Here is a 23,988-nt window from a genome sequence, read left to right on the forward strand (position 1 = left end):
AAAATTACATAACTGATATTTGACATCTACAACCCTGCAAGTCATATCGATTTAAATTGACTTATATGGACGTCAAATCAGTTGGCCATTGCATTAAATTGGCAACATGTCATTGCATTAAATACGAGTACTAATAGATACAAACACATTGTTAATTTCTCTATATTATATATTAAATATAGTGGTTTCAATTTTAAGTATAAAAGGGTACAATTCAATACAAGCTAGACGGGCATGTAACTGTTGATGTAGGTCCTAGCCATGTATCGTACAGAATAAGATATTCGAGGAACTATTAGTTTTCATGGAACTAAACATTTTACTATGTTCAGCTTGTGGAGAATAGGAGAGCAACCTAAAGTGTATTGAAAATCTACCATATTGCTTCATCCCTATGCTTTGCATGTGTTATCAACTTCGTTAAATATATTTGTGTACGAAAATTAAATCAATTGCCCAGTTATCACATCTGACAAAGTTCGTGCTTAGCTTTATTATATTGCCTTATTCTGCAAAGGTGTATCGCTGACAAAATACTTCGTTTAATATTAAGATTAGAAAGGATAGGAGATAAGGTGTACACGGAAACGAGGAAATGCAAACATGTTTCGTTATAACTACCAAAGCATTTGACTAATTCGGCGAGCGCACCACCAGATTGTGCATTTCCTGCAACGATGCCTGTTAGGGCCCACCATAGTGTCCACGTCTTCTTTCGTCATTGAGAGCGCGCATTTTATTGCGCACGAAGGAGTTGTTATTTCCCCATCATCAGGGTAGTCAAAAAACACACCATAAGTTGTATTGTGTGATGCTCCATAGTGAATAAGCTCAGTGATGAGTTCTTCACACATATCTCCAACCTCTTCGGAGTCAAGTGGGTAGTGTTTTATAGAAAACAGCTGAAGCAAATGACCCGCCTGGACTCCGGACCCTTTACAGATGCACAACATGGCAGACGCAAGAGTAGCGTCGGCATGTGTTGGTACGTTACGCAGGAGTAAATTTACGGCCCCTTCAATGTCCCCATCTTTTGTTGCAAGACGAAGGCCTTCATAATATATGGCCGTTGGATTATCCGCATCAAGGCACCTTTCAAAAAACTTCCTGTGTCGACCACCAAAAATGATATCATCGGGGTCACTGCACATGTTGAAGATGTTTGCCTCTTTCAAGACGTCGCGACGGTAAACTATAGTTTTGCCTCTATTTCCGAAACGTAGGAGTGACTGCATGTACCACCAGTGTTTTGCTGCCATTAGTTTTGCTATTCGCGCCAACAGATCGTCAGGAAGATTTGGGTTGGTCATCTTTGTAATGTAAGTATTATGTGCACATAGAAATGCAAACGATTTATAATACAAACTTGTTGATATGGTTGGGGAATTATTTGGTATGGATATAAATGATACTTGATATAACTGCGTGCCAAGATGGCGAGGTGACATCAAACCACTAATTATTAAGATTTTTCAACATCCACTAACAAAATAGATGGAGTGTCGTTTTGAGAATCTTAATGGACCGTTAATATTTTACGCCTCTTTACATCATAACCATATTAGATCCCCCACATCCTATTAGTATACACGTGTCATAACCATATTACGGATTTGAAGTCTACTATAATCTACTATCTCAATCTTGATTATTCAATACCCGCTCAGCTTAACGTAGTGGCAAACATGACACCAGTTGGCAACTGTGATGTGACAACTAATACCCGCAAAAGTCTTATATGCGAAGACGTAGAAGAGTTGTTTTACAAGCAAGTAGAGGGATGTGACTTATATCTCATCGATGTGTCTTGAAGAGTACGTTTAATATGATGTATTTGTAATCATTACTAAGTTACGAAATCTGGTCACAATTGTACTAAACGACCATAGTGTGAACTAAATAAGTTTCTGGTTAGCATTCTATATATATAATAATTAAAAAACCTGTAACTCCCACCTACAACTCTCCCTTTATTATTGTATGTAGGTGTTAAACGGTACTCCACAAGTTGCAACACATACGAAACATTGTTTTAGATGTTAGCAAGTGAAAATGCCGCATGCAACTGGAAAAATGTCTGATATACCTGATGAAATATTGATTAAAATCCTCGGCTTTCTCGCAGTTGATGGTTTGGAGTACCTTGCTCCAATACTGAAGGCAGGTCATCGAGGTGTAGAAACGGCGCTCTCTCCCGAAGTTTTAAAGGTTGCTAACATCTTCAGCTTATGCTGGCATCCGACGATGTTCCAAACACCACATCACCCAAATGGTAGAGTCCAAAATGAAGGGATCCATAGGCGTATCTTCGAAAAATGCCTAGATGCTGGCAACAAACAGGCAATTTTTTTCGAAGGTTTCCGGGTAGTTGCGGAGTTGGAAGATATTAAGCAAGGCATCGCACTTCTAACTCGTAACGTTCCCACGGAACCTATCTCGACACTAGCTTGTGGGTTTTTTCTATGTTAGTTGGGAACTGCGAGATGGCTACTCATTTTCTTGAACTGTTTGATTCACATCACTACCCACTTAAATCGGAACGAGCAAGGTTTCTAGCCAAGGGGTTGTTCCGGTTGCTGGGTAGATATCAGACGGCGCGAGTAAACACATACTGGGACACATTCGTCTATCCTATTGCTCCCTTTATCCCTAAACCGGAATGTACTTGATTGTGTTTACGGGAGCATGATTTCTACTCTCTCCGGTATGAAGATTATGACATTGTCTGCAGTGTGGCCTCTGGTGGTTGGCGAAAGCTATATGCGAGATCCTGTAGTTATATTTTCTCATAAGATGTTTCACCCTAAACGTACTATCTGACGAATATCCTGTTATCAACGCAGTTCTTAAATCTTCTAGAATCCATGTAAGTACTATAAATCCGGCCTTTAGTTTAGAATGTCTCCTGGTGTACTAAACTTGGTTCATGTAACACCTAATGTTGTATCCTTTATAAGAACGCGGTATCTATCGATACTTATTATGTTGTTTAAGAATGGTAAGTGGTTGGGTGCCTAAACGTGACCATCGGAGATGAATTATGAATATAAAACTATATAACTCGTACCTTTCCATTGCAAAACCACTTAAATATAATACTAAGACGTACACAACCTGAAAGATGTTAGTGTAATAACAACGTTTATAATTTCATTGTACGTTCAAGAGTATGTACGTTTAGTGTACGTACAATAGTTTATACTTTAAGGCCTTGTACATATTAGAGTTTGCAAATTGCGTGTACGTAGAATGGGAAGGAATAGTTCGGGCATTATCTCCCTTTATGCAAATTTTTTTTTTTGAGCAAAACCCCCTTTATGCAAATTAAATATAAATAAATCCGCTGATGCAGATTCTTCTATTTCGTATTAGTATATACGTGGCGCCACCATAATAACGGATGTCAAATGCGTTATACATTACTTAGACAATTATTTCTCTTATATTCTGCTAGGCTCTACTTAGGGTAGACATGACAGCAGTAGGTTGGACGAAGTGACAACTCCTACCCCCAAAGTCGTGTTACCATAAACGTGATGTGATTTGTATCTCAGCGAGTTTTAATTAAACAGTCGAAAGTGACGTATGTCTCGGCACATTACAACAATAAACGGGTAGGGTGTTAGCTAAATAAGTATCTCGTTAGCGTTCTATAAATTATAATTACCAGTCCCACTGAGTGCAACCTGAACTTTGTGTTCTTCAAACACCCTTCTGTACAAGTTGTAGTTCCTACTGAAAAATCACAGCAAGATGGCGTCTGCGTCTCAAAAAATGCCTCATCTACCAGATGAGATGTTGATTATCATCTTCGGGTTTCTCGCAGTTGATGGTTTGAACTACCTAGCTCCAATAGTCAAGGCAGGACCTCGAGGAGTCAAAACAGCGCTTAGGCCTCAAGTTCTCAAGGATGCTAACATCTCCAGCATTACTTGCCATCCTTCTTGGTTCCAAAAATTACATCATCAAAATCGTAGAATAAAAGAGGAAGGGATGCACCGGCGTATCTTCGAAAAATGCATTGACGCTGGGAACAAAAAGGCAATCTATTACGAAAGTCTCCGGGTTGTTGCCGAGGAAATNCCTTTTTTACTGTTCTATCTTGCAAAACAACTATACACAATTGATATATCTACCTATTGTGTATGTACAACAAAGTGTGTTTGGGTACATGGGTACTTACGTTTGGTACGAGTAATGTATTGTTTTGTTACAACTGTGCATTCGGTTGGTGAAGTCGGATGTGTACACATCCCTATGATACATAGGTATCGGGCCTCAATTTTAGTAAGCCCATTCGGTAAGGATTTTTTCCTTATTTTCTTAATAATAAGGTCTCAATTTAAGAGTTTGAGTTGAGGCCCCATTTAAAAATTAAAAAATTACATCGGACTTACTGATAAAAACAATTTAAAAGAAAACAATACAATTTCTTTTCGTATTGGGCCTCCAATGTTGCTGGACTGGCAATGAAATTTTGGGTTGTTTCAACCAAATTGTGACTAGGATAACTCTACGTTTCAACCATTGAATCAATTTTGTCGAAGTGGGTGGGCGCCATAACGTAATTAAGAAAGTATTGGGGGGAAAAAGCATACATCAACAAGAAAATAAATTAAAACCACATACAAAACGTAAATTAGTTGTCTGTATGTACACTACGAATTAAAGTAAATTTGAAATATAAACCCGAAGAAAAACAAAGAAAGCGAAGAGTCGCGCTTATTAGAGAAGGAGAGAGGGGGAGTCGGTAGAAAGACGCAACTACCAGTGGCGACGTTTTGTTTTATTTAAACAGCATCACCCTGTCTCCTTTCTAAACCCAGGGTAGAAACGAGTAACAGGAAATTATCAGAAAAACCAAACCATGGAGTTTAGAGTTGATGCCATCGCTGATCTTAGACCAGGAAAAACGAATTGGATTATCCAAGCGAAGGTCTTGAATTCGTGGTATGTTACTGAGTTCTTTCAAAAGCGGGTTCTGCTCCTTGCTGATACACGGGTTAGTCCACTTTGCTTTATAAAATATTTGCACAAAGTTGTTAACCAACACAGTGGTCTTATACACAATTGATATGCAATTTATAGGGTGATACAATCGAGGTGGCGTTTTTACCAGGGACCTACAAGAAAATGAGGAAGTATATCTATGATGGTGATTGGTATGAAATTAGGAATTTCAAGGTCATCCAGCCAACACTTAGGGAGAGGAATACACATCATCCTTTCCAAATCAAATTTACTGATGAGTCGACGATGGGCCTGCTCTCACCGGTGAATCAAAAACACTACTTCCGTTTCGAGGATTTGGGTGATATATCGCGAGGGAGAATTACCCATCCCATATCATTCGGTATGCTTATCTTCAATTTTCACTTACACAAATCGTTTGAAACAACGTTAAAAACGTTTGCTAAATGATATATTAGTGCACATTACTAGTTTTTAGTCCTGATACTAAAGAAATAAGTTAGTAGACAATTTCATATCAAAATACATAGGTCGTAACGTTTAAAGTATGTGTCTATCCCGAATCAGATGTCTGTGGGTGTGTAGTTGGAGTGGAAGACAGAAGATTGCTCGAGGGGGCAAATGCGGCCAATGAAGGTGTCCTCACCCTACTGAATGGGAGGTAAAGGAGATTTGTGCTACATTTTTAATACATTGGCATTTAAAGTTTTTTCCTATTCCCGTTCTATATTAACATGAGAAAACCGTAGGAATGAAACCCTCAAGTGTCGTGCCCTAGATGACTATGCTGCTCGCTTCATAAATGCTTGGGAAGCATTCGGGTGTCATCTTACTTTTACATCCGAACCCGTCTTTTGTATTTTGCGGTTCTGGAAGGTTGGAAGCTACGAAGGTACGTTCGATTTGATAGATCAGATAAGGAAACTAGCCTTGTGAAACCATATACATCTAATTTTGTAAATGTTCTGTAGGTGCTCATTGCCTTGTCAACACAACCGCCTCTTCGCAAATCTATATAAAACCTGATTTCGAGGGAATGGAACATCACAAGGCGATGTAAGCTGTTTGTTTTCCTACTAAAATATATAATTGTATTTCTTGCTACTGTCAAATACGTTAATACACTTTCTATATTTACCGCAGATCTGAATTCGCTGGACGTTACTATATAGAACATATAATGGAGCACGTAGGGGAGAATGCAGTACCTTGAGAATAAAGGAACTAGATGGGCGAAAGGGAGAGCTCAGGGAGTTTAGCATATTGAAAGAACCGCCACAGATCTATGCAATTTATTAACTTTTTTTTTCCCGGTGTGTGTGTACTTTTGAGTGAACCCATTGTTATGCTGATTCTGGATAATATATGGTTATGTTTTGTCAACAAAATATAAAATTTAGTGTACATAACAATAGTTATCTACGATAAGTGTACATGTCAACACTATCCTTCCATCGCATTATGTCCTCTTTAATGGACCATATAAAATACACAAACAGATATATTTCGCTTTTCTAAGCTTCTTATTCAAACAGAAAACCGTTTGCTTGAGATTTCTAAAAAGCTACATGAGTAATAGGCCCAACTAGGGCAGCCGGGGACAATTTCTCCAACAATTATAGTTAAACAACAATGTGGGCTTAGAAATTAAAAAGGTCCATCATTACAAAAAGCTCTGTTGGCACTTAGGAAAAAAGAGTATTATCCTCACGCCAAGAAAAGATAACACGTCTATTGTCGCCCATGCACTACGTATTAGCTGGACATGTTGTACGGTTGTGGCCAACCTGTTGACACTGAAAACAAGCATGCTGTTTGCGGGGCCGCTTCATCTCCAACGCAACCTTGACAAAGGACTTCATCCTCGACATCTTTGGCCTTCCTGGAGGATTCCTAACAAAAGGCGGTTTACATCTGGACGGTGTAATATCAGTAGGAACGATGCAGGATGTATCTATCGGCATTATCGCCTCCGCATACCCACTGCAGAGGCTGTCTCTGCGGAAGTATGGATGGTGCTGGTTTATAACTGATACGTTGGCCGTATATGCGGCTGCGATAGCATGTACGCATGGCATCCTCTCTAGATCAAAACGCCTACATGAACACCTCTTATACCTCAGATTGACAACATGCGTTGAGTTACCACCACTTACTTCAAATCGATCTTCATCAATTTCTTGAACCTTTAGACGCCTTGACTGTTCAATACGTGCCTATGAGTAAATCAAAGCGTAAGTTCATATAACCAAAACAACACAACATATCCACTAACATTTTTCAGGCCTTTCGTTAACATATATATCGATGGATATGTTAATGAATGTCACACCTGTAACAGGTTCTCCACTCCTTTGGTGAGTAAAGTTGGCATTGCGGCAGCTTGTTTTCTCCTTGTAGCAAACCAACGTGTCAACATATTCCGAACAGCTTCTAGTAACTCTACAATGGGATAGGCTCTGGCAGGATTCAGTACTTTGTTTAGCGATTCTGCAATGTTGCTCGTGGTGAAGTTGTACCTATCACCAGGAAAGTGCGCCCTGCTCCACTTGGTTACATCTGCACGAACCAAGTAAGCATGCAGTTGCGGATTCGCTTCTTGAATTTGCTGGAAGATTTCTTCGAAATCAACTACACGGTACGCTGCAGCTGCTTTTTTTACCAGCCGGAATGTTTCGCTCCCACTAAATCTCAGGATAATATTCTTGTGAAGATGATAAGTGCAGATTCCTCGACTTGCCAGGGGGTACACTTTAGCGATAGCTTTACCAATAGATTTATGCCGGTCAGATATCAGTGCAAGCTCTTCATCATCAGGAATTACACTACTTAATTGAGTAAAGAACCATTCCCACGACACGTCGTTCTCTGTATCAACAACCGCATACGCCAGAGGGAAAATATTAAAATTCCCATCTTGTGTTGTCGCTATCAGAAGAGTCCCTTTGAATTCACCTTTCAAAAAGGTTCCATCTACAACTACAACTTTCCGCATATACCTGAAACCCTTAATGCATCCAGCAATCGCAATGAAAACATACTTGAATCTGTCTTCTGCATCAACGACCAGTCTAGTAAGGGTCCCCGGATTAGAGGACCTCAGCTTGTATAAATATGCAGGTAATTCAGCGTATCCACTTTCAGGTGTACCCCTAACATACTCCCGCGCCTTTATAAGTATACGATGTGCCTTCCAGTAGCCAAGCTATTATATGAAAATGGTCAGTAAAAGACATCAACACTAAACAATATCAACTAGATCGAATTATATATATGTGTAGTGCAGGCCATAGAATCAACTAATTTCTGACAAACCCAACAAACTTAAGCTACGATCTATATGTACACCCTATAGACCATCACATACACAGAGCCAACCATAAAACAAACATATTAAAGTATTCCGGTAGCCAACCTGTACACCATATCGTAGGTTGAGCCCATCCCCAACAAGATTTGGCACAACAGAACCTCCCACACCACCAACATAATCCTTGTATAATTGAGCTAGGATTGGTGGTTTAGCATTACGGCTACGGCCATATCGTTCCGTAACAGAGAAAGTATGTTCACGACAATATTTGTGAATATGAAACACCGGCGAATCACCCATGGTTGAAGCCCGTATTCTCCATTTACAAACTTTTACCCAACTCTCAACGATTAACAAAATGGGCGTTGAATATAGAACATTGTAATCATATTTATCGAATACACTCAGCACCCTCAACCGTGCCACCAACGTTTCTTTGCTATCAAACTTATCCCCCACAGCAATATCACCACCTCCGTTTTCTATTTTGCGAACCTCCTTCTCAATTGCATCAGCTGCAGAGTTAGTCTTGCGGGTACGGTTATTTGATTCTGTGTTACACACATTTTCCTCTATACAAGACCCACCCCCAGGTCCGTCGTCCAATGATTCCTCTGCTTCATCCGGGGCGAAGTTGGAGTACAGCAGATAGTCTTCATCCCCTGAACTTGCACCATCGTTGTCGTCACAGTAATCAAATCTACGGTTGTCCTCGTCCCCTGCTTCATCTTCATCTACATCATTTCCTACATTATCTTCACCGTCTTCCTTCCGACTCTCTTACTCATCATCTTTCTGTCCCATTTCCTCTGCCACGCCTACGAAATCATCTACAACGACTTCAGGGGTCTTGGGTGTTGGTTCTAGGGTTTTCGGTTTAACTTCCTCGAACAAGGTTTCACCAGATTTAGCTTCGATCTCAACGCATAGCCGGATGAGTTCACTCCTATGCTGTCTGAGAAAGTTTTGAAACTGCCGACCATTCGAAACAATCACCGGTGGCATATAACATCCGCTTTTTTATATCTATCTAACATATAGCTCAACTTTATGGCGGAAGTTCTTTCGCAGAAACCAAAGTCATCGTACACCATAGCAGTAAAGTTTTCAAACTTTGTTTCTTTATCGGCAACTATAATCCTGCACCCTTTTCTAGTATCAACATCAAACAACCATCGCTTTTTGTCTACCCTCCACCTCCCACACGCCAAAACGATATCTTGCTCTTCCATGGATGAACCGAGAGGAAAGATTTACGAAACTGAGTAGGAGAAAGACATTGGCTCCGGCCGACAAACAGAACACGATTGATGAATCTGCTACAAACTTTATTACATGAACACCATAGATCGGAAGAACAGGAAAGGTGTTTAGATCTTCTTCCAATAAGTCTATCGCAACGCTCGACTGTCTTTGCCAGCTCAAACAAATTCGTGTTATTCTGGTAAGACTTTACAGCTGTCAATCTTGCTTACTAAATCTACCACGGACAAGAAGCCTACCACAACACTACGAAAACTATTTCAAAAAACAAACAAAGTATACCAAAAATATCTGTAAGGAGAGAAGGCTGTCGCATAAATCTGTCGCAACAGGCCATTAGTCTACCATAAATATCTTCCCACCCTGTTACGTTTGCCGCTACACGCGCTTAAAACAAAAGTCTATCATCAAAGGGAAATTCCTCTACCAACTTAATCTAACGAATCGATTTCATGTACGTCGACCGATAAGTGTACCAACACTACAACTAAGTGTACCATCTACGTCGACGGTAAAGTGTACCAGCACTACAACTAAGTGTACCAAAAATATCTGACGTACACCTTTAATCAGTCCACGTGTATAAATCTACCATCAAAGGATCGGTAGACTTAGTCCCAACTTCCAATGTTTTTTTTTTTACTAATGGCATTAGCCGTAATTACGTTTTTTCCCAACACTGGTTTCAGGGGTATTAAGGGTACAGAGTTTATTCTAGTAATTACCAACAATTGTGTGTTACTTTTGTAAAAAGGAAGCTTTTATGTAATATTCTAGTAACTCTCCCTAAAATAATTGTTATTTCAATTATTGTAGTTCAATTGCCAAACACATTTGAATATTTCTAATTTGCCAAAAAAAATGTTTAAAAATATATTATTGAATTTTTCCATTAAATCTATATATCCTCTTTTTAATAAAAGGGAAGTACACAACTTCAAATTGATAGACCATATAATATTACTATAGGTTATAACTAAGACTAATTATTTGATAGGTTATATGGATTAATTATTTGATAGGTTATATAGATTTAGGATTATGATCTTCTTAAAAAAAATATTCTAAAGAATAAAATAAAATCTCAAAGAATATTTTACTAACCATATATAGACAAAAAATCTCAGAAATTAACAGAAATTAATCAATCTTCCATATATTACAAGTGATTTCTGATTATACTAAAAAATAAAATCTCACCTAACTTTATCAGAAAACTTTGACTGAGTAACGGGTCAAAATTTGAATATTTAAATTCATTTCATATATTTCTTTTGTTGAATTATATAGTTTTGTATACTTTAATAAACTTTTGAAATAATTTAATTTGGAATCTTTAAAAATAGTTTAATTTTATATTATTATGAATTTCATAAATATATGATAGATCAAAAAGTTCAAAATTATAAACACTCTAATTTGATTTGTTATAGCACGGGTCAATAATATATCACTATAATATGAAAAAAAATTCAAGAAATATGATTTTTTTTTTGCTAGAGCACGGGTTAAAATTTCAAAATATGATTTCTCAGATTAAATTTAAATTTGGAATAATGTTGTTTGATAGGTTTTCTCGGTCACAATAATTTTGACAAACATATGTTACATATTTGGTCCTAAAATTAAAATGCGCTATAATATAGGTTAAATCATAGAATAACAATCAAAATACAATATATAATTTTAAACACTAAACAAATCAAATAAATTTAACAAACAAAAATTAATTTTTTTTAACACAACTTAATCCGCGTTATACCGCAGGTCAAAATATAGATATAGTCGAATATATCTTACAGAATATATGTTATTTTCATAAGTCATATTTAATATATAATTTCATGTCATAGTATTCTATCCAAAAAAACCTTTCAAAATAAATAAAATAATCACATATACGATGTTTTAAATAAAAATGACCAAATAAACAAAAGGAACAAATTTAAACCCGTGCTCTAGCACGGGTCATATTCTAGTCTATACTATTAAAGCAGAAGTACTCACTATACTCAAATTTGACTATGACTTTGTTTTGGTACGTTTTTCATTAAAAATGATCAGAAAATCACTTAATTTAATTAAATTAACCTATAGTTATGATTTATCTAAATGACCATTATACCCCTTGCTCGACCACTTAATTACAACCGGGTCGGGACGCGGATCCTCTTTAACCCGGAAATAGAAGAAAAAAAACTCACGGATCTGTTTCTACTCCAGTTTTATAATATTCAGATCATGTATGTTGTTTGGTTCAAGAATAATTATTACTGTCACCAAACAGAGGTAAAATCCCTATAAATAAGGAAAATAGTATCCGAGTATTTAATGGCTTCAGTAATATCAAATATTAACTACTACCATATTTAATCCCTATAATTATTGCGAATATTAATAATAATGAGAAATCTTTAATACTTATGGATTGTGACTTTGTTGCTTCCAAAATAATCAATAGATTAAATACGAAATTTTATATATATATATATATATATATACATGTAAACTTATTTGATTTGCTTTTATATTGTGAGATATTTACGAAAACAACAAATCAAATTAATACAATTAAATAAAAACAAATCATATTTTTCAATATTTTCTTAACAAAATTATAGTAATTAATTATGATTAGTATAGATGGAAAGAATAAAAAGCGCAGAAATTATATATATGTAAAGTTGTAAACTAATTTACAGAAAATGTGTACTGTATATCCCACATCTACTAAATATTTTGGAATATGGTTCATAATCACTATAAATATATGACTAATATGTTTTGAGTACAAATGAGCAGGAATCTTGATTTATCAGGTATCCAAATTTAACAGTTTAATTTGGTTATATATTTGAGTATATTTAAACTTTTAAAAAGTAAACATATTATAATATATTTACATTTTTTAAAAAAGTATAAGAGATTATAAATATTTAAATTGTTATAGAATATTTAAATTATTATAAATATTTGAACTCCGTCGAAAATTTAAAATATTATAATATACTGTACTTAAATCTATAAAATATTTAAGTAAATTTAATATTTTTACTCTTAAAAATTTTTAAATATAAAAAAGTTTAAGTTAAACTCTTTAAGACATGTATTTTTATCAACTATAAATTAAATTGGTTTTTTACAATTTTGCTGAGATTTGATATATCAAATATTAACTTCTACTATATGCATTAACCTTGTTTTATCAATTGGTTAAACTATCACCAATTTTGCTGAGATTTTATCAAACTATCAATTTTGCTGAGATTTGGTATTTAAAGCTCCCACTACTATATGCATTAAACTGGTTAAAGTACACTTTATGGGCCCAACAAAACATTAAACGGGCCACCAATACTAGTTCTTAGTCCTACGTGTGCTTCACCAAATTTTTAACGTTCGCTCACCAACTTCTTTTTTTTTTATCCTTTTAACTTAACTTGGCCTTCTTCGTCGTACCCAATTTATTTCTCTCTCCCTCTAACCATCTTTTCTCCAATTAATTTCAAGAAAAGAAAAACAAAAATGTCGCCGTCGTTTTGCTCCGGTCGATGCTCCGTCGCGCTCTTCCTCTTAATCTCCGCCGTTCCCATATCTTACCTCATTTCCTTAGAGCTAGCCGTTCCTTCGACTCACGTCTTCTCTTACCATAGCTCCGGCTACTTCCGCGAGTGCGCCAAATGGGACGACGTTGGTCGGAGGTTCCTCGTCTCCTTCATGGACGGAGGTGGTATCGGAGAGATTGTTATTAAAGATTCCGACGACGACGTTCTTGAAGAAGTCACTTTAGTCAAAGACGTTGACCTCGCCGGTAACGCTTCCCTAGGAATCTCTATCGACCGCGTCAGAAACCGTCTCCTCGTCGCCGTCTCCGACTTGCTTGGTAACCGTTACAGCGCTTTAGCTGCCTATGATTTGTCCACGTGGCGCCGTCTCTTCCTCGCTGAACTCAGCTGTCATGGTGATGGTAAGTAAAAACCCTTCTTCTTCTTCCTCTAGTGTGTTAGCCGTCGATGGTTTCTTGAATAGGTTTGAGAATATAGCTTATATGGATGTTATGTAGGTAAAGAGAAAACGTTTGCAGACGATGTAGCTGTTGATGAAGAAGGCAATGCTTATGTGACTGATGCAGTAGGTAGTAAGATTTGGAAGGTTGATGTCAATGGGAAGCTTGTGTATACTATTACAAGTCCTCTGTTTACTCCACCTGGATGGTACAATAACCTTGTTGCTCTTAACGGTATTGTTTATCATCCGGACGGGTTCCTTATTGTTATCCATACTTTCTCTGGTTACTTGTACAAAATCGACTTAACGGATGGGAATCAAGTTAGTGTCATTGATGTTTCTGGTGGTACATTGAGGTTTGGAGATGGGCTTGAGTTGTTGTCTCCAACTAAGATTGTTGTTGCAGGTAAAAGTTTAGACATCTTTTGAGAAGTTCTGTTTTTTTTAATTTTAAAAAAGCCAATGCCAATGAATGTGAGTGTTTTCAGGTAGTCCGTCTTCTAAACTGGTGGAGAGTTTAGATGGGTGGAAGACAGCTTCTGTGACGGGTTGGTTCAGCAGCGGTATGGTTCATAGGTTAGCCTCGTCAGCTACAGTTAAGGAAGGAAGAGTTTATCTAAACCACATTGTTGGATTTGGGTCTAAAAAGAAACACATGCTTGTAGAAGCTGTGTTTTAGAGACTTTTCGTTCTTAGTTATATTATCTCTTGTTAAATTGTGGTAATGATCTCTACATGATTCTATTGAGCTCTGATGTAAAAACTTGTTTCCATCAAATTTATGTTAATCTATTACATAGTTATTCTTTAGAAGATCTTGACACCATTCTAATTACAAATATCAATGTTATCGTCTATGAATTTTTTAGAAGATTTAAACCAAAACTTTGAGTAGAAGAAACAAAATCACTAAAAGTGAGGCAGTCATGACGAGTCTTGGCGTTCGTCCAGGAAGCAAAATATTCCATCGAATCATCAGTATACTGATGCAACGTGACCACGTGTCGTAGCTTGATTAACAACAACTAAAGAACAAGTGGGATGTACAACTAAGCAAAGACTAGAAAACAGAGAGCATATTTAGATTTAATGGAAAAAACTATGGAATAAGATAATTTCCNAAAAAAAAAAAAAAAAAAAAAAAAAAAAAAGATAATTTCCCATTAACCAGAAAACACAGATCAAGAATCAAATCTTATGGATAATTTTGATAAAGGTTCTTCTTTCACCATCACTACTTCACATCACTCATGTAAAGATAAATTTTCATGACATCTTTTTTAGTGTTCTGGTCTAAATTTTGGCAGAAAAGGTTAAAAATTAGGGAACTTAAATTAATTAATTAACCAAAGTTTTTATACGAAATTAATTAGGAAAAAAAAAAAGAAAAAAGAAATTTTCTGCAATTCGAAAAATCCCTTTTGGTGCGTCCATGTCTTTCCGCCATGGAAATGATGCCATCTGTTAATAACTCTTCAACCATCAATGTCCATTGCACCTCTTCGTTTTTAGGGTTTTCCCTTTTTTTCCTAAATTCTCTCTATAATAAACCCTTCTCGCCGTTTCGCCCTTAAATTTCTCAATTCACAATTCGCATTCATCTTCTTGCTCATCCGTTTTAAAGGTACTATTTTTTTTTCATTCAATTGAGTATCAGCCAATGATTAGAGATTCATAATTGGATCGTTTGACTTCTTCTGAATCGTCTTGAATTGTCTTTTCACTCTGCAATTAGGTAATTTACTTGATCGGGAAGCTTGAAATTGGTTCTATTGTTTTGTTTCGAGCACAAAGTCTCGTACTTTTTTGGTTAGGGTTCAGTCAATTAGAGTCAAAGGTTACATTTTTGCTAGTAATGGACGACGGGGAGCTTGAGTTTTCGAATTCGAACATGGTTGGTGAATTATTGCCTAGTAGCTGTTCAATGGATTCCTTCTTCGATGAGCTTTTGAGGGATTCTCATGCTTGTACTCATACTCACACTTGTAACCCTTCGGGACCAGAGAACAACACTCATACACACACATGTCTCCATGTGCACACCAAGATTCTACCTTCGCAGAGTGAGGACAAAGTCTCTACTGATGACACATCTGAATCTTCAGGGAAGAATAGCAAAAAGAGACCTTTGGGGAATCGAGAAGCGGTTAGAAAGTATAGGGAGAAGAAGAAGGCTAAAGCTGCTTCCTTGGAAGATGAGGTTACGAGGCTTAGAGCTGTTAATAATCAGCTGATGAAGAGGTTGCAAGGTCAAGCTGCATTGGAAGCTGAGGTTACGAGGCTCAAGTGTTTGCTTGTGGATATAAGAGGAAGGATTGACGGAGAGATTGGTTCGTTTCCTTATCAAAAACCTGCGGTTGCGAACGTGCCTTTCTCTTACATGATGCATCCTTGCAATATGCAATGTGATGTTGACAACATGTACTGCCTTCAAAATGGGAACAATGGAGAAGGTGCGTCGATGAATGAGCAGGGGCTAAATGGTTGTGAGTTTGACCAACTACAATGCTTGAATAATCAGAACTTAGCTGGCAAGGAGATCCCTCTCTGTAGTAATGGAGTCGGGACATTTAATGTCAATGGATCCAGCGCTAATAAGAGAAAAGGTGAAATTCTTGTTCTTTTGGATCTCTTTCCTAGAGGCTGTCCATTTCAGTTATGCCTTTATACGGTTTTCTTCGTAGTTACCTCCATGTCTTCAATTCTTTACGTAGCCTGATAGTGGTTGATTCTTTGCCTTAGGCACCACTCTGTTGTGTTCTTTGTGGAATTTTGTCATTTTATTAGGTTCCTTCATCATTTTTTGTTTGAACTTGTGGTTTGTGTAAATTTAGTTTATGAACTCATGGCTCTTGCTCTTGGAACAGGTGGTCCTCGTGCAGCGAAAGCAGTTTGAAGTATCATTGATCATGGGATACTATCAATCATTTTCATATTGGCAGTTAATTTTCTTCTAATAAGTAGTAGAGTTCAACTGAATCACCAGCTTCCTTCAAGGCCGTTTGTGCTATTATCCTATTTTTTAATCTCTTGTTTTTTCCTTATGTAATTGCATTCCTTCATTGAGCTCGTTGAAGCTAGAAATAAGACTTGTTAATATTCAATTCGAGTTTGCCATTTGGTTTTGTACTTTAGTAGCTTCTGCTTTGTGGTTCTCTTTAAAGATGTTGATGTTGGATTAAAAAGTTATGAGAATCCGTCTCGACGATTAGTAACTTGATGTTTTCGTTCGACTGGTAGAGTCTCTTGCTTCTGAAATCACTTATATGCTGCATCGATTCTTAATTGCTGAAATTGCAGCTTAGGAGTTGGTATGGGATTTTCCTTGATGTTCCATGGAGTTGAGTCTCTGAACAGTACTATACGTAAAAGAGCAAGAAATGAATGATTCTTGTATCTTGTTGTTTATCTTAACCAGGTTCTGTAGTAGCACAGTAACTCAACTTGCTTAAGCATCCTCTTGCCATGCTGATGATTAATCATGTCTATGAGCACCCGCAGTTTTGACTACCTTTCAATCGTCGAGATGCAGGAATAATCATCAAATTTTGAACTAGATTTCAATTTTAGCCAGAAATTTTGATTTTGTGACAGGAATAATACGATACCAACAAAATCCAAACCTGGTTTACATTAACAAACAGAACTGATTCATGTTAGTACTACAGACGCAAAGCTTGTTTTTCGAATCTAGATAAAAGCACGATATGACTTAAGTACTGCAGAGACAGACCAAATCATTTCTTATTTTTCAGGACTGGTGTGTAAAATCTTCGTTGATGTCGGCCTCAGCATCCTCATCGTCGCGATAGATGCTTTCCGCCATCTGCCAGACCTGAAGACTGTTGTCTTCGGCTACACTTGCAAGGACCCAAGGCTCCTTTTCGTTCCAAGCAAAGTCTGATATCTTCGCCTTGTGGCCTCCATGAGAGAAGAGTAACTCTGGTGGACCATCTTCTGCGTCCAACTCTATCTCAAGCTGCTCTTCTCCAACCCTGTAATCCCCAAAAAGAAACCTTACTCAACGTTGAACAATTTCAGATTAAAACTCATTGTTCTAAGACCTGCAAAGGATATGATGAAACATACCTGTTCAGGTCCCAGACCATCAGCCTTCTGTCCTCCCCAGAAGATGCGAGTACTGTCTCATGGTTAGGATCCCACTCCACTTGGAAAACCTCTCCCCTGTAATTGAAGTCTTTCATTAAAATGGTGGGTTTTCCAACAAACAGCCCTTTACAGTTACTCAGTGCAAAGGCATCAATATTTAGTTCTAACACAATTTATAGATGGCGCAGAAGAGGATATGAGAAAATGTTAAGGAACGTACTCGTGGCTGCTCAAGACATGCAATGGTGCATTCAGCTTGCGGAGGTCAAACAAGGCAACAGTAGAATCTGAGGAAGCTGTGGCTAAAATCCATTCATTGAATGAATTGAAAGACAGATAGTTCACCTGAGAAACACAAGAAAGTATGGCCATACAGAATCTGTAGCTTTTAGTCAATGACTTCCGATTACTGATAGATACATGACTTCCAGTTAACTAATTTAACATTGTTTGATATGTGCAGAGATATAGGGGAGTGGTTCTTACCTCTTTTTCATGTACTTTCACTTGGTGTTGCATTTGGTTTGTCCGTGTGTCCCATATTATCAATCGACCATCCTCACCCGCAGACCCAAAAAGGTTCTCATTCTTCATGTGCCATGATACATCTGCAACAGCACTTTCATGTCCCTGGAACAAAACCAAAGGAGTAAAGATACAGCAAACCTCATCTTCTGGAAAAAAAGGAGACAATATGCCAACTTCCACTTACCTCATACACAAACATTGCATTCAAAACCTTATCTTGCGGTGTAGCTGAAACATCCCAAAGACAGATCTTCTTATCCTGTGAACCACTCAGAAGATAACCCTCCTTGAAAGGACTCCAAGACAATCCATACCCTTCCTTGTCATGTCCCACTAACCTCAGATCAGGATCACACTCACTCGTTTGTGGCTTTTCAGCATGTTTGGCGTAATTAAACAGAAACACCTCACACCCACTTGTCTTTGCACCCACAAGCGTAGGCTTTTGAGGCATGCATCGCGCTCTGTTCACTTCTCCATCAACACGTATCTTCTGCCTTATCTCCACCTGAAACATATCGGACAATTATAAATCTTATGCATCGACTTAAAAAGAAAAAAGTCCAAGTTTCATACCTAAGAAACTAAAACTCGTTAACCTTATCAGTTACATTTCTAACACTCTCAGCTAGTACTTTTATCGAACACTTGGTGGGCATAGAACTAGAGCTAAGAAGAACGCCAAAAAAAAAAGGAATCTATCTCCAGGAATCAAAATACCTTAGGAATGACAGGATCCTGATTAGCGCCGCGCAAACCAGGTTCACCGTTTGGTGTCGGAGTAACGACGTCGGCGACCATGAGGAAATCTTGAGAGTCACCGGAAGTATGAGTTCCGAGTATAAGCTTGTGGACGCCGAAGTAAGGGTCAGCCGCGTAAGGACTGGGCGGAGATGGAACCCAATTGACGGTGAGAGATGGCCATTCGAGTGGGTGAGAGATCAAAAGATCGTAGAGAAATGGTGTGTTCTTCTTCCACACAGAGAAATCTTCCTCCACTTGTTCCATTCCCGTCTCCTCTTTACCTTCATCCGCCATTATCTCTCTTGCCTCTCAATCTCTCGCTCGCTCTATCTGATTTCTGTCCTCGAGGGTTTTTTTCTGGTCGATTTTCCCGCCAAAAATATACAGAGATGAGCAAGGGCAACAAAACCTCGACGGTGAAAAAGAAATGCAGTGATGTTGTTTTGCTTTTATACAAACGGACGCTTTGCCGTTTCAGTGTTGGGGAACCAGCATGCATGTAGTCTTGAGTTTATGGGCCTCAAAGCCCACTCTTAAGTTACCATTTTGTTACTGAGATAAAGTTTCCATTTCGGTGGAATATAAAAATTACTCATATCTAAACAAATTACAGAAGATAGAAAATGGAGAAGATAAAATGAAACATTTTACATTTTTAAAAATCCATTTTACTCATGAAAGTAAGTTTTTATTATTGTATATATTGAATACCAAAGATGAATGGTTTTTTTTTTCTGGATAAAGTCTTCTCTCAAGCCTCAATTTCAAGAATTGTGTTGACTATAACTTCAGGGGTTAGAACAACACTGATTTTGAATATCTTTTCACATTCATCAGCTTGAAGCAGATCAAACTGAGACTGAAGAAGAGTGAGAGGCATGAAATGTTCTCCTTCAGAAGCTCTCTTTTGTAAACGAGCAGCAATCACCTCTGCATTACCTTCCAATAATACAAACTTAACCTTGCAACTTGTATAGCTTCCTGGTTTGTAATCAGGATCAGAACCTCTCAAGATCTCTCTATACTGTTTTCTCAATGAAGAACATGCGAGAACAACGGTTTCTTCGTTTAGTAAACGTTTTCGCAAACTCTCTTGTATTTTTTCAAGCCACGGCTTTCGATCTTCGTCTGTAAGAGCAATGCCTTGGCGCATCTTATCTATAGTAGAACAATGAGCTTTCAGTTAGTGGTTTGAAACATGCATTTTCCCCAAACTTGGATTCTGTCAAAGTATATATATGATTCTGTTACCTCTGTTTGATAAAGAGTGAAAATCATCGGCATCAAGAAAGTCACAAGACAGAGCTTTTCCCAACATCGTACCTATGGTGCTAACAAAGTGAAACAATAACGATAAACATCTTTCTTCATCTTTCTTCAAAGAAGAGAAATGAAAAAAACAACTTACGATTTCCCAGCTCCGCTTACACCCATAATCACGATGACTTTACCTGTCACTATATATGACTAACAAGAATCAGAGAAGAAACGGATCAAAGTGTTGACAATAAGAACATGTTGAAGCTTACCTTCATTGTCACCACCTGACATGTCTGTCTGATGTCTCTGATTAAAACAGGTTTTGGTGATTCTTGAAGAAAACAATCTGCGAGCAAGAAAAGCAAACATATTCTATTAACTCTCAATCTTAGCTTATAATTCTTCAACATAAAACTATATAAATAAATGATCCTGCTTAAAGTAGATCTTGATTTCAATTATTTGCAAAGCTAAAACCTTTCAATCTTAGCTTAAAGCTTATAAACAAGATTGTTCAATCTTCTATCTCACTGACATGATTAACCTACATTTTTGAAATTGAGATCAAAACTACTATGAATCATATTTTCTTGAAATCTTTGCTGAAATTGAAGAAATAATATGAAACTTCATAAGCATTGAATGATCGTTCGTTAATGGATGAAATTCAAACATTAGAAAAAAGAAAAAAAATCAAAAACTTACTGTGATTTTGTTGTTTGTTTCTTTACTCCACAAGAGACCAAGGGTGGAGCAATTGGAGTCTTCTTGATCAAAGACGAAATTCACAAAACTCGCTAGGTTGATGATATATATGAATCGAAACTCCAATGTAAAATTTGGATTGAAATTGAAAGAAAACAAAAATAGGTGAGAGATTCATTATATTAAAAAAAATAAAATTAATTAGGGTGATGGCTGATGAGACGTGAGAGGAAGAAAGACGAAAACTTTGGAGAGAGAGAGAGATGAAATACAACCAAAGATGGAAAATAATCATTAAAATATTAATAAATATGATAACGAAATGTTAAATTTCTTAAACTATTAAAAAGAAGAAGGTTAAAGTCAGAATCGTATAAAAATATTAAAATCACATTAGGAATAATTTTTCTCAATATTTAATACACAATTCGTTTTTCAGTGATAAGAATTATTTAACAGAAAATATTATTCTCTTAAGTTAAAGAGGAATAGAGAAGAAGATAAACAAACAGATTTAATAATTAAATCATTAATATAATATTATTTAAATAATATTTATATTTATAGTTGATTCGACATGATTTTATTAGTATATTCCTTTCACTTTTTGTATTATTGATTTACAAAGGAAACAACAACAAAAAAAAAAAAAAAAAAAGTTTTTAAAAAAGTTTATCTCTTCACCGATTGAGAGAGAGAGAGCACAGTGTCCCTCACTCTCTCTTTCTTTTCTTTTTCAACTTCTGAGAAAAACTCTTTAGCCTCTCCGAAAGAGAAGGAGACGCCATGGATAGGCTTCTACAACCACCGTCATCTTCCTCACTTACTCTCTCCAATTCTCATTCAAGAGCATCTCCCTTCCTCCCTCGCCTCCACAGACTCGATTCGCCGAGTCTCACCTTTACCTCCTCTCGCCGTCCCGAGTCACGCCGACTCAGCTCCATTTCCTGCTTCTTCCGCCACAATCCATCGCCGGATACGTCTCCAGGACTGAACCAGACTAGAGATTTCTTGTTTCCGTCTCCTAAACCCGATGAGTCGAAACCTAATCCAGGATTCATCGAACGGATCGTGAGGAGTTTTGAGCAGCGCAAGGTAAATTACATATCCATGACTATGAAATCTTCTGCAATTACGTTGTGGCTTTGCTTTAGTTTTGGGGTTTGATTTCAGAAGATATTGATAAGAGCTATTGGATTGAGTACTATTGTAGTTTAGGGATTTTATAGCTGCATTGCTGAGGAATTTGAATAGCTTTATGTATCTCCGTGATCAGAGATCTCCGATTACATCTCGTTGATAGAAGAAGGTTAGGATCAGTGGATTTATTAAGTAGTTTACTATATGTTGAGAGCATTGTGCTAAAAAGCCTTTGTGAAATGTTGTGGTCTAAGGGCTTTTCTTTGTGTACTTACCTTCAGATAGCTTAATGCTCTGTTATGCGAATCTGTGTGTTTGTTGCAGACTATGNATATCCATGATTATCAAATCTTCTGCAATTACGTTGTGGCTTTGCTTTAGTTTTGGGGCTCGATTTCAGAAGATATTGATAAGAGCTATTGGATTGAGTTTTAGTGTAGTTTAGGGATTTTATAGCTGCATTGCTGAGGAATTTGAATAACTTTATGTATCTCCTTGATCAGGATTACATCTCGTTGATAGAGGAAGGTTAGGATCCGTGAATTTGTTAAGTAGTTTATTCAGTATGCTTGGTTCTGTGACTTATATGTTGAGACTTGAGAGCAATGTGCTTAAACCCTTTGTGAAATAATATGTTCTAAGGGCTTTTCTTTGTCTGCTTACCTTCAGATTGTTCAATGCTCTGTTAAGCAAATCTGTGTGTTTGTTGCAGACTATATCCACTGGAACAGTCATATTAGTGGCTGCTGTGGCTGCGCTTTTGGTTAACCCTGTTCTTGTGCCGCCTGCTTTTGCTAGCTTTCAAACGGCTACTAAATCTACTGGTAGTGCTGTTGGTGGTAAACTCCTCCGGACTGAGGTATTGACAAGTGCCTGGACTGGTTTCTTTGCTGGTTGCTTACACACGTTGTCTGGACCTGATCACCTTGCTGCTTTGGCTCCACTTTCGATTGGACGAACGAGAATGGAGAGTGCTGCAGTTGGAGCCCTATGGGGATGTGGTCACGACGCTGGTCAACTCATCTTTGGTTTAATATTTCTGCTTCTAAAAGATAGGCTTCACATCGAAGTCATAAGAACTTGGGGTACAAGAGTCGTGGGCTTGACTCTCCTCGTGATTGGTGCTATGGGAATCAAAGAAGCTTCTGAGATCCCGGAACCATGTGTTGTTACCTTGGAGAATGGGGAAACAGATGAGAAAAGCTCAAAGAAGAAAAAGATTGGGTTTGCCACATTTGCGACTGGGATTGTTCACGGCCTGCAACCGGACGCTCTGATGATGGTATTACCTGCGCTGGCTCTTCCTTCTCGGTTAGCCGGTGCTTCATTTCTCATTATGTTCTTGATTGGGACGGTGATTGCCATGGGAAGCTACACAGTGTTTATCGGGTCATGTAGCGAAGCGTTGAAAGAGAAGGTTCCTAGGATCACAGAGAAACTAACGTGGGCATCTTCTCTTGTGGCCATCGGACTTGGATTGGCAATTATTGTCAGCCAGTTCTTTGGATTCAGCCTGTATTGAGAGACAAAACATTTTCCAGTATTTGTAGTTAGCTCTTAATGCAGCGGAAAATCCTAAGTTAAGCAAGCGCTAAACCTAGTTTAAAAACGAGTTTGCAAGCGACAAACTCGAAGGATAAAACTTTGGAATCCACCAAAAAAAGAGTTCTGGAATCCACCAGAAAAGATAAAAGAGATAAACTAAAGTTGTTTATATAGTAAAACAAAGCTAGCAAAACCCTAACCAAAAATGGAAAACCAATAGAAATATACATAATTAAGAATAAATAAATAAAAGCTAAATTAATTAAAATCCTAACGATTATGCTCCTGCATCAGCTCTAGAGGATAATATAAGATTTTTTGCCTGTACCAACCAAATTTGTATCTTGCTTCAGAATCTACTTCGTTTTTTAATTTTCTATCAAATGGAAGTTTGAGTTTGA

At 37.3% G+C, this 23,988-nt stretch overlaps 6 protein-coding genes across 9 annotated transcripts; 4 read left to right on the forward strand and 2 right to left on the reverse strand.

Moving 5' to 3' along the window:
• LOC104748766 lies at nucleotides 4,868-6,184 on the forward strand. The gene is made up of 6 exons (XM_010470362.1): nucleotides 4,868-5,002; nucleotides 5,089-5,353; nucleotides 5,539-5,632; nucleotides 5,721-5,863; nucleotides 5,943-6,027; nucleotides 6,115-6,184. Exons 1-6 carry the CDS (start codon nucleotides 4,868-4,870, stop codon nucleotides 6,182-6,184), a joined length of 792 nt encoding a protein of 263 aa, XP_010468664.1.
• Nucleotides 12,995-14,343, forward strand: LOC104747471. Its single transcript, XM_010469102.2, has 3 exons — nucleotides 12,995-13,514; nucleotides 13,611-13,961; nucleotides 14,044-14,343. Exons 1-3 carry the CDS (start codon nucleotides 13,073-13,075, stop codon nucleotides 14,232-14,234), a joined length of 984 nt encoding a protein of 327 aa, XP_010467404.1. The 5' UTR covers nucleotides 12,995-13,072; the 3' UTR covers nucleotides 14,235-14,343.
• Nucleotides 14,825-16,744, forward strand: LOC104747472 (basic leucine zipper 23-like). The gene is made up of 3 exons (XM_010469103.2): nucleotides 14,825-15,179; nucleotides 15,291-16,161; nucleotides 16,423-16,744. The coding sequence occupies exons 2-3, from the start codon at nucleotides 15,411-15,413 to the stop codon at nucleotides 16,449-16,451; spliced, it is 780 nt and encodes a 259-aa protein (XP_010467405.1). The 5' UTR covers nucleotides 14,825-15,179; nucleotides 15,291-15,410; the 3' UTR covers nucleotides 16,452-16,744.
• On the reverse strand, nucleotides 17,161-19,324 carry LOC104747473 (WD-40 repeat-containing protein MSI2). The gene is made up of 6 exons (XM_010469105.2): nucleotides 18,914-19,324; nucleotides 18,378-18,701; nucleotides 18,152-18,295; nucleotides 17,886-18,010; nucleotides 17,645-17,740; nucleotides 17,161-17,550 (listed from the first exon to the last, which is right to left on the reverse strand). The coding sequence occupies exons 1-6, from the start codon at nucleotides 19,229-19,231 to the stop codon at nucleotides 17,307-17,309; spliced, it is 1,251 nt and encodes a 416-aa protein (XP_010467407.1). The 5' UTR covers nucleotides 19,232-19,324; the 3' UTR covers nucleotides 17,161-17,306.
• On the reverse strand, nucleotides 19,553-21,154 carry LOC104747476 (thermosensitive gluconokinase-like). Of its 4 annotated transcripts, none has more exons than XM_019236909.1 (5): nucleotides 20,903-21,154; nucleotides 20,467-20,543; nucleotides 20,346-20,388; nucleotides 20,189-20,268; nucleotides 19,553-20,095 (listed from the first exon to the last, which is right to left on the reverse strand). In XM_019236909.1, exons 2-5 carry the CDS (start codon nucleotides 20,486-20,488, stop codon nucleotides 19,689-19,691), a joined length of 552 nt encoding a protein of 183 aa, XP_019092454.1. In that variant the 5' UTR covers nucleotides 20,489-20,543; nucleotides 20,903-21,154; the 3' UTR covers nucleotides 19,553-19,688. The 4 variants fall into 4 exon arrangements, with proteins under 4 accessions (XP_019092454.1, XP_010467408.1, XP_010467409.1 ...); XM_010469106.2 differs by having other exon boundaries at nucleotides 20,346-20,394; XM_010469107.2 differs by lacking the exon at nucleotides 20,903-21,154 and adding an exon at nucleotides 20,746-20,864 and having other exon boundaries at nucleotides 20,346-20,394.
• On the forward strand, nucleotides 21,587-23,626 carry LOC104747477. Its single transcript, XM_010469109.2, has 2 exons — nucleotides 21,587-21,997; nucleotides 22,755-23,626. Exons 1-2 carry the CDS (start codon nucleotides 21,689-21,691, stop codon nucleotides 23,562-23,564), a joined length of 1,119 nt encoding a protein of 372 aa, XP_010467411.1. The 5' UTR covers nucleotides 21,587-21,688; the 3' UTR covers nucleotides 23,565-23,626.

This window comes from Camelina sativa, chromosome 15, assembly GCF_000633955.1.
Source record: "Camelina sativa cultivar DH55 chromosome 15, Cs, whole genome shotgun sequence".
In the NCBI taxonomy this organism is placed as follows: domain Eukaryota; kingdom Viridiplantae; phylum Streptophyta; class Magnoliopsida; order Brassicales; family Brassicaceae; genus Camelina; species Camelina sativa.

Coding starts and splice junctions, on each gene's coding strand:
- LOC104747472 (XM_010469103.2), top strand. CDS start 15,411: ATGGACGACGGGGAGCTTGAGTTTTCGAATTCGAACATGGTTGGTGAA. Junction 16,162..16,422: donor CAGCGCTAATAAGAGAAAAG/GTGAAATTCTTG, acceptor CTCTTGGAACAG/GTGGTCCTCGTGCAGCGAAA.
- LOC104748766 (XM_010470362.1), top strand. CDS start 4,868: ATGGAGTTTAGAGTTGATGCCATCGCTGATCTTAGACCAGGAAAAACG. Junction 5,003..5,088: donor TGCTCCTTGCTGATACACGG/GTTAGTCCACTT, acceptor TGCAATTTATAG/GGTGATACAATCGAGGTGGC. Junction 5,354..5,538: donor TACCCATCCCATATCATTCG/GTATGCTTATCT, acceptor ATCCCGAATCAG/ATGTCTGTGGGTGTGTAGTT.
- LOC104747476 (XM_010469106.2), bottom strand. CDS start 20,488: ATGTCAGGTGGTGACAATGAAG. Junction 20,395..20,466: donor GTCAGGTGGTGACAATGAAG/GTAAGCTTCAAC, acceptor AGTCATATATAG/TGACAGGTAAAGTCATCGTG. Junction 20,269..20,345: donor GTAAGCGGAGCTGGGAAATC/GTAAGTTGTTTT, acceptor TCACTTTGTTAG/CACCATAGGTACGATGTTGG.
- LOC104747477 (XM_010469109.2), top strand. CDS start 21,689: ATGGATAGGCTTCTACAACCACCGTCATCTTCCTCACTTACTCTCTCC. Junction 21,998..22,754: donor GGAGTTTTGAGCAGCGCAAG/GTAAATTACATA, acceptor TGTTTGTTGCAG/ACTATATCCACTGGAACAGT.
- LOC104747473 (XM_010469105.2), bottom strand. CDS start 19,231: ATGGCGGATGAAGGTAAAGAGGAGACGGGAATGGAACAAGTGGAGGAA. Junction 17,741..17,885: donor CATGTCTTGAGCAGCCACGA/GTACGTTCCTTA, acceptor CTTCAATTACAG/GGGAGAGGTTTTCCAAGTGG. Junction 17,551..17,644: donor ATGGTCTGGGACCTGAACAG/GTATGTTTCATC, acceptor TGGGGATTACAG/GGTTGGAGAAGAGCAGCTTG.
- LOC104747471 (XM_010469102.2), top strand. CDS start 13,073: ATGTCGCCGTCGTTTTGCTCCGGTCGATGCTCCGTCGCGCTCTTCCTC. Junction 13,515..13,610: donor ACTCAGCTGTCATGGTGATG/GTAAGTAAAAAC, acceptor GATGTTATGTAG/GTAAAGAGAAAACGTTTGCA. Junction 13,962..14,043: donor AACTAAGATTGTTGTTGCAG/GTAAAAGTTTAG, acceptor GAGTGTTTTCAG/GTAGTCCGTCTTCTAAACTG.